Source organism: the organism of the source record quoted next, unplaced genomic scaffold (genome assembly GCF_019419815.1).
Source record: "Pyrus x bretschneideri cultivar Hongxiangsu unplaced genomic scaffold, Pyrus_bretschneideri_v1 Contig57, whole genome shotgun sequence".
In the NCBI taxonomy this organism is placed as follows: domain Eukaryota; kingdom Viridiplantae; phylum Streptophyta; class Magnoliopsida; order Rosales; family Rosaceae; genus Pyrus; species Pyrus x bretschneideri.
In genome coordinates this window covers 2245893-2259446 of record NW_025999795.1, presented here as the reverse complement: position 1 = coordinate 2259446, position 13554 = coordinate 2245893, and the positions used below count along the sequence as shown (strand labels likewise).

General features: G+C 39.6%; 4 protein-coding genes across 5 annotated transcripts; 1 reads left to right on the top strand and 3 right to left on the bottom strand.

The window, feature by feature from the left end:
- Positions 1 to 773: 773 nt before the first annotated feature.
- LOC103943328 (chloroplastic import inner membrane translocase subunit HP30-2) lies at positions 774 to 3771 on the bottom strand. Its single transcript, XM_009353609.3, is given in 7 exon segments — positions 774 to 1003; positions 1088 to 1150; positions 1273 to 1421; positions 1773 to 1899; positions 2549 to 2664; positions 3397 to 3438; positions 3440 to 3771. Coding segments are annotated over 7 exon segments (777 nt in total). The 5' UTR covers positions 3689 to 3771; the 3' UTR covers positions 774 to 972.
- Positions 3772 to 6266: 2495 nt separating this feature from the next.
- LOC103943329 (DNA-binding protein BIN4) lies at positions 6267 to 9240 on the top strand. Of its 2 annotated transcripts, none has more exons than XM_009353610.3 (11): positions 6267 to 6423; positions 6706 to 6811; positions 7039 to 7321; positions 7403 to 7479; positions 7561 to 7614; positions 7789 to 7906; positions 8042 to 8088; positions 8202 to 8228; positions 8319 to 8394; positions 8494 to 8633; positions 8716 to 9240. In XM_009353610.3, exons 2-11 carry the CDS (start codon positions 6764 to 6766, stop codon positions 8818 to 8820), a joined length of 975 nt encoding a protein of 324 aa, XP_009351885.1. In that variant the 5' UTR covers positions 6267 to 6423; positions 6706 to 6763; the 3' UTR covers positions 8821 to 9240. The 2 variants fall into 2 exon arrangements, with proteins under 2 accessions (XP_009351885.1, XP_009351886.1); XM_009353611.3 differs by having other exon boundaries at positions 6311 to 6423; positions 6703 to 6811.
- Positions 9106 to 10731, bottom strand: LOC103943331 (pathogenesis-related thaumatin-like protein 3.5). Its single transcript, XM_009353613.3, has 3 exons — positions 9989 to 10731; positions 9635 to 9896; positions 9106 to 9533 (listed from the first exon to the last, which is right to left on the bottom strand). The coding sequence occupies exons 1-3, from the start codon at positions 10479 to 10481 to the stop codon at positions 9338 to 9340; spliced, it is 951 nt and encodes a 316-aa protein (XP_009351888.1). The 5' UTR covers positions 10482 to 10731; the 3' UTR covers positions 9106 to 9337.
- A 139-nt stretch (positions 10732 to 10870) lies between these two features.
- LOC103943330 lies at positions 10871 to 13364 on the bottom strand. Its single transcript, XM_009353612.3, has 2 exons — positions 13224 to 13364; positions 10871 to 12786 (listed from the first exon to the last, which is right to left on the bottom strand). The coding sequence occupies exon 2, from the start codon at positions 12779 to 12781 to the stop codon at positions 12344 to 12346; it is 438 nt and encodes a 145-aa protein (XP_009351887.1). The 5' UTR covers positions 12782 to 12786; positions 13224 to 13364; the 3' UTR covers positions 10871 to 12343.
- Between the last annotated feature and the right edge of the window lie 190 nt (positions 13365 to 13554).

Here is a 13554-nt window from a genome sequence, read left to right as displayed (position 1 = left end):
CTTCATATTTCTATTTTTATGTAATTGAGACGTTATTGTGACGATATCTTAATTTAATTAAACACTGTCATATGAAATAAGTACAATATAAAACAATACTCTATTGGAATAGAATACGGTTATAGCAAACAATGGTTGGGTTAAAATACCATTACAATGACAATAACGTTCCGATTGTAAGTAAGTTTCTCTCATGTTATATGAACCGTTGCACGAATAACGTTTTGATACAATACATGAACACTATGTTCGTCTGTCATACGTGATCGTATGACATCTTGCAATTCAGACTCTGTTCATAAGTCATACGTGTTTGTGTAACATAATTGCTACGCATTTCTCCGCATTCCGCTTCTTACTTCATGTGCGTTCAGTTTCCAACTCTATCCGATTCAGAAAAGGACGGGACAACGGCAATGCGAATCTACACGTACAGTGCAATCAATTACCCCCGCAAGAAAAGATCACAAAGAAGACAATGGTGTCCATGTGAGACCACATCTGTCATCTCCAGCGCCATGTGTAATGTTGTATTTTACTTCACATGTTCCTGTAACCAATAAGATACGCTCACTTCATGAACGACTCCATCGAAATGTTTAATTCAATATACGCAAATCCAATCATCCACTAAACCAGTGGAAGACGCATTGTAAAATTTTGGATTGATCAACTTGCCTTTTGGAACTCGGGATTTTTTAAGATACCCCGGAGTATGGGATACTCTCGATGTTTTAACCATTATATCTTGGTGTTTGTATATGGTCTGTAAGTAGAAAAATTATGCAATCATTTAATTTAATCTAAGCAAATTGTAGCAGTTGAATATTTAAGGACAGTCGACAACAAAATCACATTATCTCAACTGAAAACATATCTCACTTCTCAGTCCAAGGTTTAGATCTGGAGATAGAAGGGCTCTCCTTTAGGATGGCGATGCAGACTAAATCGACAAATACGCACTTCAACCATCTATCCTCGCCTCTCTTTTATCTCCGGGTCCCTGAAACCAAAGATTTAGTCATAATCCAAACCAACTCACAAGTTTGAGGCTGCGTTATAAGTATTTACGGAGCATGAATCGTACCTCTGAATGTGATCAAGAATGAGAAGCCTGGGTCCGGGAGGGATTTTCACGTCTCTAAGAGCACTGAAATGAAATGGCAGGACAAACAAAAGGGCGTTAATTGAAGTGGTTTATAAATACGGACATACAAAGTAACTATTATGATAGTAAGGAATGATAAAGAATTTGAAGGTCCTGCTACTTGCCTATCGTTGAGCAGAGGCAAAGTGTTGTCGGATAATAGGCCTTTCTTGAAATTCTTCTCGTAACTCTGGAGGCCAAGGTTGTTCAACATGCTTCTTGTTTTAGCGTAGTAGATATCTTCAGTTGGTGGTTGAGAAAATTTTTGCCCCAACTGCATAACCATGTGAAAAGTGTGTTCAGTGCATATAAGAACGAGACCCCGATACAAACAAACATGCATGCAAGCAGTACTAACTCGTACAGGTCGCAGAGTATTAGAACTATGAAATTGGAATAGCATGCAACCGCATAGACCTTCATTTACATTTGGTATTTTCAAAAAAGAAAAAAAAAAATTGAGTTCCAGATTTTCAGCTGCTTCATTGTGTTTCAAATGACATGTTTGTTTTACTAATGTCTCCCAAAATCGCAATGCAATCATGTAGCTAAGGACTAGAAAATGAAAACACTTCACTTTCCAGCTATTACCAAACTGATAAATCATATCTTGTGGGAGTCTCACCTTGAAAAGTCCACCTTGAACAAGTGCAAAGAAGAGTCCAGAAGTAACTGCATTTGCTGCTTGATTGGGGCCAGCCATGCCGCTCACAAGTGAAAACAGGGCTCCTGAACCAAAAGCAGCCACCATGCTGCAGTACATAGAAACAAAAATACGGTTTTCACAAAACAAAGAAACGAAGGCCACTTGGACCAGAAATACATGAAATCTATAATAGTGGCACATTGAAGTAGTTATATAAATGAAGAACAATTTGATAGATGATCTATTTCTAGATAAAGAAACACTTTTTCATAAGAAAAAGGAGTGGTGGGGCGGAAGAAATAAATCGACAGGAGATCTCCTTGGGACTTGCTGAAAATCTAGGCAGTGGTGGCACACCCTTGGCTTATACAGGGGCAAAGAACCCAGAATTCGCATCTCACCCTCACAGTAAGTTTCAATTTTACCAAATGAACCAAAGGAACCAATCCATTAAAGTCTGTTCCTTACTCCACATGACCTAAATAGAGCCTAAAAATCAGCAGGGCAGCATCCACGTAGACAGGAATTAAGATAAATTTTAAAAGAAAGGTTACCCTAATATTATTTCACAATTCATATAATTTTGGCTAAGTCACAAAACAGAATAAATATGGCCATATGAGACCAGGTATCCACAACGACTTCAATGTTGTTAACCACTGCCTATAATTCTTCATTAAAGCAATCATAATCTCAATTGAGTGTGACTGCAAATTAATAAACACCAAACAGTGTGGACAAATGAATACGCTTACCTAGACTGGACATCCTCCTTGCCTCTCACTCTTTTCATGACACAGGATATGCCGGCATTGACACCAGTCATAACAGCAAAGTTGCGAGCTTGGACCAACGGACCACCAGCAAGGGCCTATAATCAAAGCAAACAATTTGCGTATATCAGCGGAACTGCTCCACCAAGTAAGAGCGAATGTTCAAACTAATTCAAACAGTAGCCATGTTTCAAAATTTATCTGTTATCATCGAGAACCTTGAAGAATGTTTGGAGTTCATACTAACATACACACCTACAAGAACAAGTTTCAACGTCTACAAATGTTTAACAGAACTACCAATTAACAGTAAATTAGAAAAACACCCTGACAACTATAAGTTTCATAGAACAAATACTTCAGTTGATTCTTAGTTGTGAAACTCCTTCGGTGTCCTCCCACTGCAACGTAAGCAAGGTTGGGTTTGAAGTGTAATATTTTAAAGGGTTATATGTGAAAAGCCGAATAATTAAAGTACTAACGCATGTAAAGTGAAATGAATCAAATTTTAGATAGGTAGTCTCCACAAGGAAGCAAAAGATATAGAATTTTCCGGCACCGACAGCAATCACAGTAAGCAAACTCACAGAACAAAGCAATAACTTTTCCCCAAGAAATTAACTTTCTCTGTGTCTAATTACTGAAAATTACTACAAACAAGAAACAAAATATTGGGATTAATCATCAAATCAAAATGCCAAATGGGGTGCGCAAAAGTTTCAATCTTTCTCCAAATTCTTCGCGCAGTTCCCAATAGAAATCCAATCCAAACAAAGAGCAATTCGTAGTTTAAGCGAAAATAGAGTGAAATTTGAGAGAGAGAGAGAGACCTGAGCTTGCTTGAAAGAGGCCATGGCTTGGGGGTTGAGGCCTGGCCTGAGGAGGAGGAGTGGGAAGAGAGGAAGACACGTCGTTGGTGAGAGTACCCATGAAGGCACCGATGGCGGCACCCTGAGCGCCGCTGGTGAGGGTGACGACGGCGGCCTCGACGGGCAGAGACTGCTTGGCCAGCCAGCCCCTGAAGCCAGCCTCCAGCTCCTTGAAGCGAGCCTGCAATTGCTCTATTGGGTTCTGAGGAGGCACCATTTTCGCTACCATAACTCCCTGTTTACCTTGTTCCATGCAAGATTTGACTCCCCACAATCGATTTCTGCTTTTTCTTCTTGTTCTGGTTCTGTAAATGGTATTGGAGCATACACTCTCTCTCTATGGATGGATAACGAGGTTCCTTTGTTTTGCTCACTCTTCTATCTTTCCCTAAAACCCTGCCCTAAGCGCTGTGGCTTATAGACCTGGCCCAAGTAAACCCCCCAATTGATAACTTCCACCGCTCAAAACACTTGTGTAAACTCTCGTTAGTTGCGGTAGGTTATTAGATTTTTGGATAATATTATTTGTTAAAATAAAAATTACTTCAAATTTTACATTTATTTTGGTTTTTTATTTCACAGGTTCAAATTATGTTAAAATATCTTTAATATTTAAAATTTAAAAAAACCAAAAAACAAAAATCTCCCACTCCCTCCCCACGTTCTCTCTCCCTCTCTCTCTCATTTTTCTACAAAAAAATGTGTTCATACACACAAAGTGTGTAGGCAAATACTAGTATGAATGAATTCTTTCCGTTTTAACAAATTTGTCGTCAAAAATTGTTTCTCTCCAAAACACATTAGCAGTATTTATACGAGATACACGACTCCCTATTAGACTTTCCTTAATTAATTCAGAATCTTCTTCATATCTAAATCTAGCATGTAATATAGGAATGTAATTTTTAATAATTAGTTTAAGATTCCGACCTAAATAGGGATTAGTATAACCCTATATATAGCAATATTTTCTAAACATTAATACAAGGACTCATATTTCTACAAGTTTCATTCAGTTGATATTCAAACTTTGCTCTCCTGTTTTGTACTCAATTTTCCAATGGTTATCTCCTCTTCTACCACTGCTTGTGATCTTCCAAACGTCTCTCACGTTATCATCGTCAAACTCGACTGCAACAATTACCCTGTTTGGCTGGCCCAAATTGTTCCCGTGCTTAAGAGTCACAAACTCATGTCTTTTGTCGATGGTTCTTCTCCATGTCCACCTCAGTTTCTCTCCGACGACGATGATAGAATCAAAACCGACGACACTGTCAACCCCGGTTTTGAAGATTGGGTCCAAAAGGACCAGCTTGCTCTTTCCTTGATCGATAGCTCCTTAAGCGCTTATGTGCTTGGCTGCATCGCTCAGCAGGACCGTACAGCTCGCAAAACTTGGCTAATTTTGGAAGAACTGTTTGCCTCAGCCAGTCAGACACATGTATCGCAGCTCCACAGAGATCTTCGTCGTACTACTAATGTGGACGGGTCGATTGCTGAATTTCTTTCTCGCGTCAATGCCATTGCCCACGAACTAGCGTTAGCTGGTTCTCCTGTTCCTGAGACCGAAATAGTTCATGTGATCATGAAAAATGTCGGCAGTCACTACAAGAATGCAGTGATCCGTTCTGCTCAGTCTCGCCACAAGCCCATTACTTACAGAAACTTAAAGGCTCTACTCCTCGCGGCTGAAGCTAGTTACGAGAGTTGCTGGAATACTACGCGTGCGGCGGCATCTGTAGTGTTTGTTATCATAATGTTAGTCGGATTTTATATCTTATATGTCAAATCTACAGCATAGTTCTAGTCCATAATTTTCTTGTGATGGGGTTTTATTCTTAGGCTTCAGGTTTTTGTTTATATTGTTTCTTCTGTTTATGGTTGTTTCTTGCCCTTGGACAAGGCCCATTAAATTTAATATATCACTACCATTATCACAAAGTATATATAACATATAGCAATACAACTATAACATTACTTTATTCCAGTTGCATTTTATTCAATGCATGTAATCAAGATGTCTATCCATGGTTGTTTGTGCTGCTCTCTCAATTCCTCTCAATTTCCATACTTTATTTCTTGATGATCATAAAGTTACGTGACTTAATCGGCATATTTTCTTGTTAATTGGAATGTTTATGCTATTTTGTTAACTGGGTTTCAATGATATAATCCACATGCGAATTTATAGGGGAGGCTATGGAGGCTTATCTCCTGCATTCTCTGAAAATGCATTTGTTGTCATCTGCATTCTCGTTGATCGGATTGTTTATGCTATTTTGTTAACTTAGGTTATAGCAATAGGACTGTAAATATAGAACTAATGAAGAAGTTGCTTCTGTTTTGAATATGCTTTCAGAGCTTATATATCTATACACCTACACATAAGCTTTGCCATCCATCTTTCAATTTTGCATCTGATGGTTCTTTACATTCGGAGAAGGCTTATGTGATGTTGTCTCACAGGGATATGATTTTCACACATCCCATTTTACTTCTCACACATCTTTTTAATTTTCGATTGTCGGATCGGATGAATTGAAGAAGTAAAATGAGGTGTGTGGATAACACACTCCAATTTGGTAATGTGCATTTTTCTTTTAAAGAGACTATCGATGACCTCAATGAAAATTATATCCAATTTCAGATGAAGAGATTCTAAATAAGTGAGGTGGATCCTCGAAAGGTAATAATAATATGCATTATACGCGATGAAAATTAACAAAAGCAAATTTGAAGGTCAGAAGAGGCATATCTGAAAGGAAAAAAAAAAGGCTCAAGGCCCAAAAACTAGGCCTTATACCGTACAGCCCAATTTCAACGCAACGAACAACATTGATTTACTTTTGCAAGTCCCGCGTTTTTTTTTTTTACCCTCTCTTTCGCGGGGCGGCGGTGGTTGAATTACATACTTTTGGCGCAAATCGAATCACGCTCCGGTGGCAGCAGCCGTCTGATCCACTCTTACGCCGCCGGCGTCTCATCGTGGTACCTTCTCTTTCACTTCCAGATACTTGTATTATTTGCTTCACAAATGTAGTTCGATATCAGTTTTATGCCGAGTTTCTGGTTTGTGGTGTTGGCATTTTCACAAACACCTTGTGAGCATGGCTGCTGCTGATTCTTTAGCTTCACATTTATGCATACGGATTCTCTCCCTGCAATATCTACCGAATCAGCTCATCTTATATGTTAATTTTGTATTACATTGTCTTTTTTCCTGTATGGTAATCGTTTGATGAAATGCTTTAACAAATTTCATGCAAGAAGGTGGAGAGGAGGAGGAGGAGGAGGAGGAATCAAAGTTTAGTGCTTTCGAGGAGCCGGAATGAGCACGTCGAGGGAGGAGTCGCCAGATTGGCTGCGGTCTTTCCAGGTGAAGACTCATTTTCATTCATCCTCTTTAGGGTTAAAAGTTGAAGCTTTCATGCCCTGATGGGTAGATCTTGTTCATGTTACTGGTTAAAGTTGCTTAGCAGATTTACCGGATTAGGGATTTGATTGGATTTTTATATCTCTCTCTACTTCTGTATATTTCGTAAATTTCTTTTCTTTTTGTTTTTTGTTTTTGGGGTGTTAAGTGCAAGGTTTCTTTGTTTTCAGGTACCGGAAACTCTTTCATCGGTGGAATTATCCTCAGATTCCGAGGCTTCACTGAATGGCGTTCCTTCGGGGGAGGATAAAACTGATTCCGCAGAATTGTCTCCACACAAATCTTCTAAACTTTCTGATGAAGATGAGAATTCGGGTAAAGTTCTTGGGGAAAGTGCTGCAGAGTCTCCATCCGATAAGAAGTTAAAACGAAACTCTCCAAAACAAAGGAAAAAAGTAGAAGATCAGAAACCCCTGAAAAAGAAGAAACTTGAGATATCCAAGGAAAGAGAAGGTAATGCGGAGGGTTTGGTTGAAAGTTTTAGCGCCCTGATCATGAGGTTTATAGACTTTTAAGAGAGAAATTTTGGTTCAGGAAACAGTGATGATGTGGAAGTTGCAGATGCAGAAGTTGCAGAGGAAGAAGCATCTGGCAAGCACATTGAGCCTCATGTAAGAGTATATAAGCAACAATGATTTCCTATAGACTCTTTTTATAGCTAGTGAGTTGCTTCGGTTATATGTAATTTGCAGGTCTCCACCTCAAGGTTGCCCTTGGTGCTCTCTGAAAAAGTCCAACGCTCAAAGGTACATTAGGACATTGTTCTTCTCACTTGGTTATAGGTTGTACCTATAGTCAGCAAGATAGCGCTCTTATTGAAAGTAGGAACTAATGTTGACGAGATATTGTTCTATAGCTTGGTGTTTTACCTCCCCAATTACTTTCCCTTGTAAAAGAAATGCTTTTTTTTTTTTTTGTAGGCACTTGTTGAGTGTGAAGGAGAATCCATAGATTTGAGTGGTGATATGGGTGCTGTAGGACGGGTAATTATTTCAGATTCCAAAGCTGCAGATCCTGAAATGTACCTTGATTTGAAAGGTGTGTCTTGTTTATATAGATAAACAAATTGGTGGTTGTTCAGCCTTGTCAGTGCAACTTATTGTGCTGCATGTTTCTTCATTAGCTGCCTACATCTGATTAGTTTATCTTTGGTTTAACGGTTTAACGTTACAGGAACCATATACAAAACAACAATAGTTCCTTCCAGGACATTTTGTGTTGTAAGTTATTGTCTCTACGTAGTCCCTTGCAGAAATCAATTATCTTTCCGATTAACGAAATCAGATGCACTATAACAGTGATGTGATATGACACATTTTTTTTTTTTGTTCAGGTTAGCTTTGGTCAGTCGGAGGCAAAGGTTAGTTAACCGTTTAGTTAGGTTAGCATAAACTGGATAACTCAATGAAAAAGGAATCGTTTAACTCTGAATTGTATATTCCTTGAGCAGATTGAAGCTATCATGAATGACTTCATTCAGCTGAAACCACAATCAAATGTTGATGAAGCTGAAACAATGGTTGAAGGTTGGTTTTCGTTGTGGTGGCTGTTTCTTTACTTCCAATTTCTCTTTAAAAATTCTGAAACAGTAATTTCCTCAACATCTCATTATTTTGAATGAGTAGGAACCCTAGATGGATTCTCGTTTGATTCAGAAGATGAGGGTGACAAACTTCCTAAAGCCACTCTTCAACAAGCTGATCAAAACGAGGATGCTGAAGAACAAACTAAGGGGGCAACCATGGCGAAGGCTAAGAAAGCATCGGTATGTTTAAGAACCATAATTTTTCTAATTGGTTTGGGTAATGCAGTGAATTTTTTGATGATATGAAGTTTTCTGTCGACAGACTGTTGTAAGGAAGAGAGCTAAACCTGCCGGAGGGAAGCCACAACCAGCAAAGAAACCAAAAAAGAAACCTCAAGTTTCCAAGAAGGCCAAGGGCAAGAAATGAGGGACACAATTTTGTTTATCATTTATTCTGCTGGAAAATCGGAATATTAGTTCTCATAGTTGACAGGAGTGGATTGGTGATGTAGAATACCTAGCGGATCAGATTATGTAGCAGCTCAACAGACGTAATCACAAGAATAACAAGGTTTTAGTAATATGAAACGGCGGCCCGCTGTGTTTGATTTAGGCCGATAATATGCCATTTCGAAGGGATTGATAATACGCCGATGTATCGTATTACTGTCATTGTTTTAAGTTGGTTCATGGAGTATTTAGTGACCATTGCTGTATAACAATGCCGATTGGTGGCCTATATTCCTTTGAAATTTTTACATGTAGGATCCATTGTTCATTATTAGATACAAATATTGTATTGCAACGACTGATCTACTACATTTCAATGCAATTTGGTGTTCCTGAATGAATGATCTAATACACTCAAAGTAAGTTGTCAAAGTCTCTGTTTGATGAAGCCCTCCGATCCCATGTACTCGATCATAGACAAGGGAGGTTCTCGTCTACAATGTTACTTCAACACTCCCGGCTTCACAGTTGCTTTCAAACGATCCAGATAATATGTAGACGATGAGAAGAAGGATTAGCAGCGGAACTGGTAAGAGCCTGTTCGAAGAAGAATAAACCATCTGCACAACCTTCCTACTTCCAAGCACTTCATATCTTGGAGGAGCTAACGCATCATCTGAATTTCTAGTCCTGCATCACAGATGTTTTTTCGTGTGAAAGCCGAGAGTTGAAAAGAAAATAAGCAGTTGTTGAATTTAAGCGAAAGATGATGATGGGGAGAAAAAATGTACCCGCCGTTGGGGCAGAAGAAAATGGCGTAATCAAAAGCCTTGCATGTAAAAGTGCTTGTGCCATCATCAAAAGCATAACTGTAAGCTCTTGGACAAGCTCTTTTGAAAATGGTGGAATAATTGGAAGGATGGCATGTCGTCGGGTTAGCAAACTGTCCGCTGCAGCAGTACTGGTCCAAACCAAATGCCTCGCAAGCGCTCTTGCATCCGATCACGCTCCCTTCGCTTCCTCCTCCTACCACCTGAAGCTCTTTCGGGCAACCTGCATGCATGTTGCATTTCCGCCTTCAAAATTTTAACCATTTGGTGCCCGAAAAATTATGACACTAAAACTTGATCAAGACCTTAATTTACCTGTGTTGATATCTGAAACGCAGCCGGTGACATTACATGCACCAAATACGCCGCGTGGGGCGGCAATGAGGGGCAGATTGTAGCCGTCTACAATGCTGACGTCGTAGAAATCTAAACCATTGCCGTTGCCAAGAGTGATCTCAAATAGCGAGGCAGGTGGAGTGGCACCACTGCCACCACATTCCAGCCTGCCTCCGCAGTCGCCGGTTTGACACGTGCCGGCTCCCAGCTCATCGAATGTGCAACCTGTCCTAGCCCATATGCGCCCTGACCATCCTGGAGTACAAGGAAGTTTCACACTCTGGCCGGGGTCCAACCGAAACCCCGTTGTTGGGAGCTGAGGGGTGCCAGAAGCTGCTAATGTACCGGGCCAGATGGTTTCCGGGCAATTGTTTGTTATAGTGAATGTGGCAGAGTACGATAAAGAGATGAAAAAAGGAACGAGGATGTAAAAGAAGCGAAGAAAAGTTTGAAGTCTCGCTGTAAATGGCATTGTCTAGGCTTATAGGTTTTGGTCTAGTGTTTGGCTTTTCAGGTGGAACGGGATTTATGGAAGGATTGGAAGAATCTGTGAGGGAAGGAGACGTGCAATCTCAGCTGCAAGATGACCTTTTCGGGTTTAGGATTTCTTTTATCTTGGATGGCCTCTTCAAGAAGCGATTCCTTTTCTTTCTACCAAAAAGAAACTTGGATTAATCAACTCCAAATCATATAATCTTCATCTGAGGAAAATAAACGATATTCTTTCAAAGGTGTCTTCGAGAACAAGCAACATCTGTTTCAACACTTGGATTGAATTCGATCTCTCTACATGTACACAGGCAGTGTCTGATCTATAAGCTCGAGCCAAAGTAAAGAACAAGAAGCCGGAAACACTGACCATGAAAATGAACATGAACATGTAATTCCTTGCTCATAAATTGTGTCGATTACAAGCTTGCAATGTTTTTACAAACTGATGATGCCAAATTAATAAAAACATCTTGATATCACTAGAAAATTTACAAGCATCGAGAGGACTTTCCTCTGTTTGTCTAGAATAAAAGGACTTCGAAGTTAACAGTAACCTAAAAGATAACAAGTAGCCTAGAAATGGTTCAGCGAAAGGCTAACAAAAGGCTGGAGGCAACAGTTCTGCCTAGTTACAACTTTCAATACACTTTCTACCTTATTAGCACAGTAACTTTCAGACATGCTGGTGCAGAGGGATTTGCCTTACATGGAAACATTGACGACCCAAATAGGCATGGACCGGACAACTCTAACACAATTTATGTCGAACCACCAGCACAAGATAAGATGGATGTAATGTGACTCAAAAGTAGTTGAATGTGGCTACCAGGTGCTTTGATGGCTGAGCGGACAGTGCTGTGTAGTACTTCGCCAGTAAGGCAAATCAAAGGGATTGATAAATTACCATATTCTGGAAGTTTTATCATATTTCTGCACGAAGTAGCTTTGCCCGTGTAAGTTACAACGTCATTCCAAAGACAAGCATTTAGAACGGCCAGGTCAACTCTCCAGCATCACCAGGTGTAGCTTTGTCCTCCAAGAAATTATACAATTACCTACAGAGAAAACAAAACAAAATTCATAAGAAGCCATATCAGAAAATTTCTAAATAAAAACAACATTATTCATTATTAACAAGCATATCTAATATCTCCTTGATAGCACACGCTTCAAGTCCTGCAAAATTGGCCAATTTCAGATACATTCGGTCAAATAACCAGAGCAAAAAACAATGTAGATGATGCAAACATATAAAACAAGTGAAATCCGGATTATTCCTTAGTAACCTGTACTAAACTAGGGAAAAGTAACCCAACAACAATCTATACTGCCTGCAATCGTAGCGAACAAGAACCAATAATATTACAGATCCAAATTAATACAAATAATTGCCTTTCGACGACATAAACATCATAAATGACAACAAATAAGAAATTGGCGATAAGGTTAATTGGAGTATGATAAAAGAAGTCAAAGCTAAATCATGACAAAAGTCGTACAAACGACCTGAAAGCACCCTGCAGCAAATAGAGCCAAAGTTCCTGACCAGTAAGGCTAGCAAGAATAAGAATTGAATCCAAGATTCTTAAGCAGTTAAACATACCCTGATCACCCCTAAATAACATTCTTTTAAAGTCAAGAGCTTATGGAGGAGTTAAATTGCAGTAAACAGGACTACAAATATAGATTGTCCCTACAGACGGGTAGGACACATTAGGTCCGCCACTTAAAGTACTCATCAAGTTCATCGTCCATATCCGTTCCACGAAATGAAAATAGGGAAAAGTTTAAAAGGAACAAGATTAAGATAAGCAATAAGGGTCTTTCATTTATCTTATAAGTCTAGCTCATATCCATGCCATCTCCAACTTTGCTGCAGATCAGACTGGCAGTAGTGAAGGATCGCTCAAAGGGAGAAGGATGGAGCTGGGCATCCCGTCTGCGCTTAGAAGAGCAACTGTCTGCAGAAGAGTTCTCCGACTCAAGCTTCCTCCGGACCCCTCTCACAGCCTGTTCCTCTACTTGTGTAAGGGGGAAAATCTTTCGGCTTGCCCGGCAAAGGGAGCTATGGTTATCATACACGATCCTCTGATCACAGTTTTTGTCACAGATGTGAGTGGCTCCAGTTAGCTTGCAGAGGTACATATTCGCGCAGACGTGCTCGTTCTGACATTTCCAGTCACATTTGTGCACAGGATTTGACCCATCACGGCCCAAAATTGTCGACAGATAAACAACATTCGTTGGTCCTGCCACCACAGAATTGCCATCCACCTCCATTGCAACTGCGAATTGATGAGTTTCGGAACGTCAATTCAACAGATTCCACCAGCAAACATGGTCCCACGTAAACCTTGTTTGCATTTCTTAATGTTTACGAATCAAGCTACTCAAAACATTTGTTTTAATTAAGGAAAAAAACATGGTACTATGTTAATTAAGGAAAAAAAAAACATGGTATTATGTACAAGATGACAGAAACACTAATCATGTTCCATATGAAGCCAACAATTCACTTTCTTCATCAGATCTGATGCATGTATCAATGTGGGATATAAAGTTACACAATTTAATTTACTGCCCCTAAAATTTACAGAAAAATGTATTTACTTTTTGCTTTACCCGATTAATCAATCATAAAACATAATTATACACAAGCAATTATCTCAAACAAAACTAAAAATTCCAGAAAAAATAGAAAACAAAGAAGAAAATGACTCACTTGCGCTGTTCTTCAACGCTAACCCAGCAACCCAGCAGCACCACCACCTACTCCTCACCTCTCTCTCTCTCTCAAAGACTCGGACTTTCTCTCTCGTTATCCAAAATGCCTAGCAAGCTAACAAAGAAATCGCGTGTGTGGGGGGTTGGTACTTATAGAAAAAGTAGAGAGAGAAAGGGAGAGGAGAGAGAGAGATAGAGAGAGAGAGAGAGAGAGAGAAAGTGGGGTGGAGTAGTTGACGTTGTAGTTACTGTAGAGAGAGGAGAGGACAAAAATCCAAAAACTCCAACCCAACCAACCCAAACTGATAAAGCGCCAAATTCCCAAATGA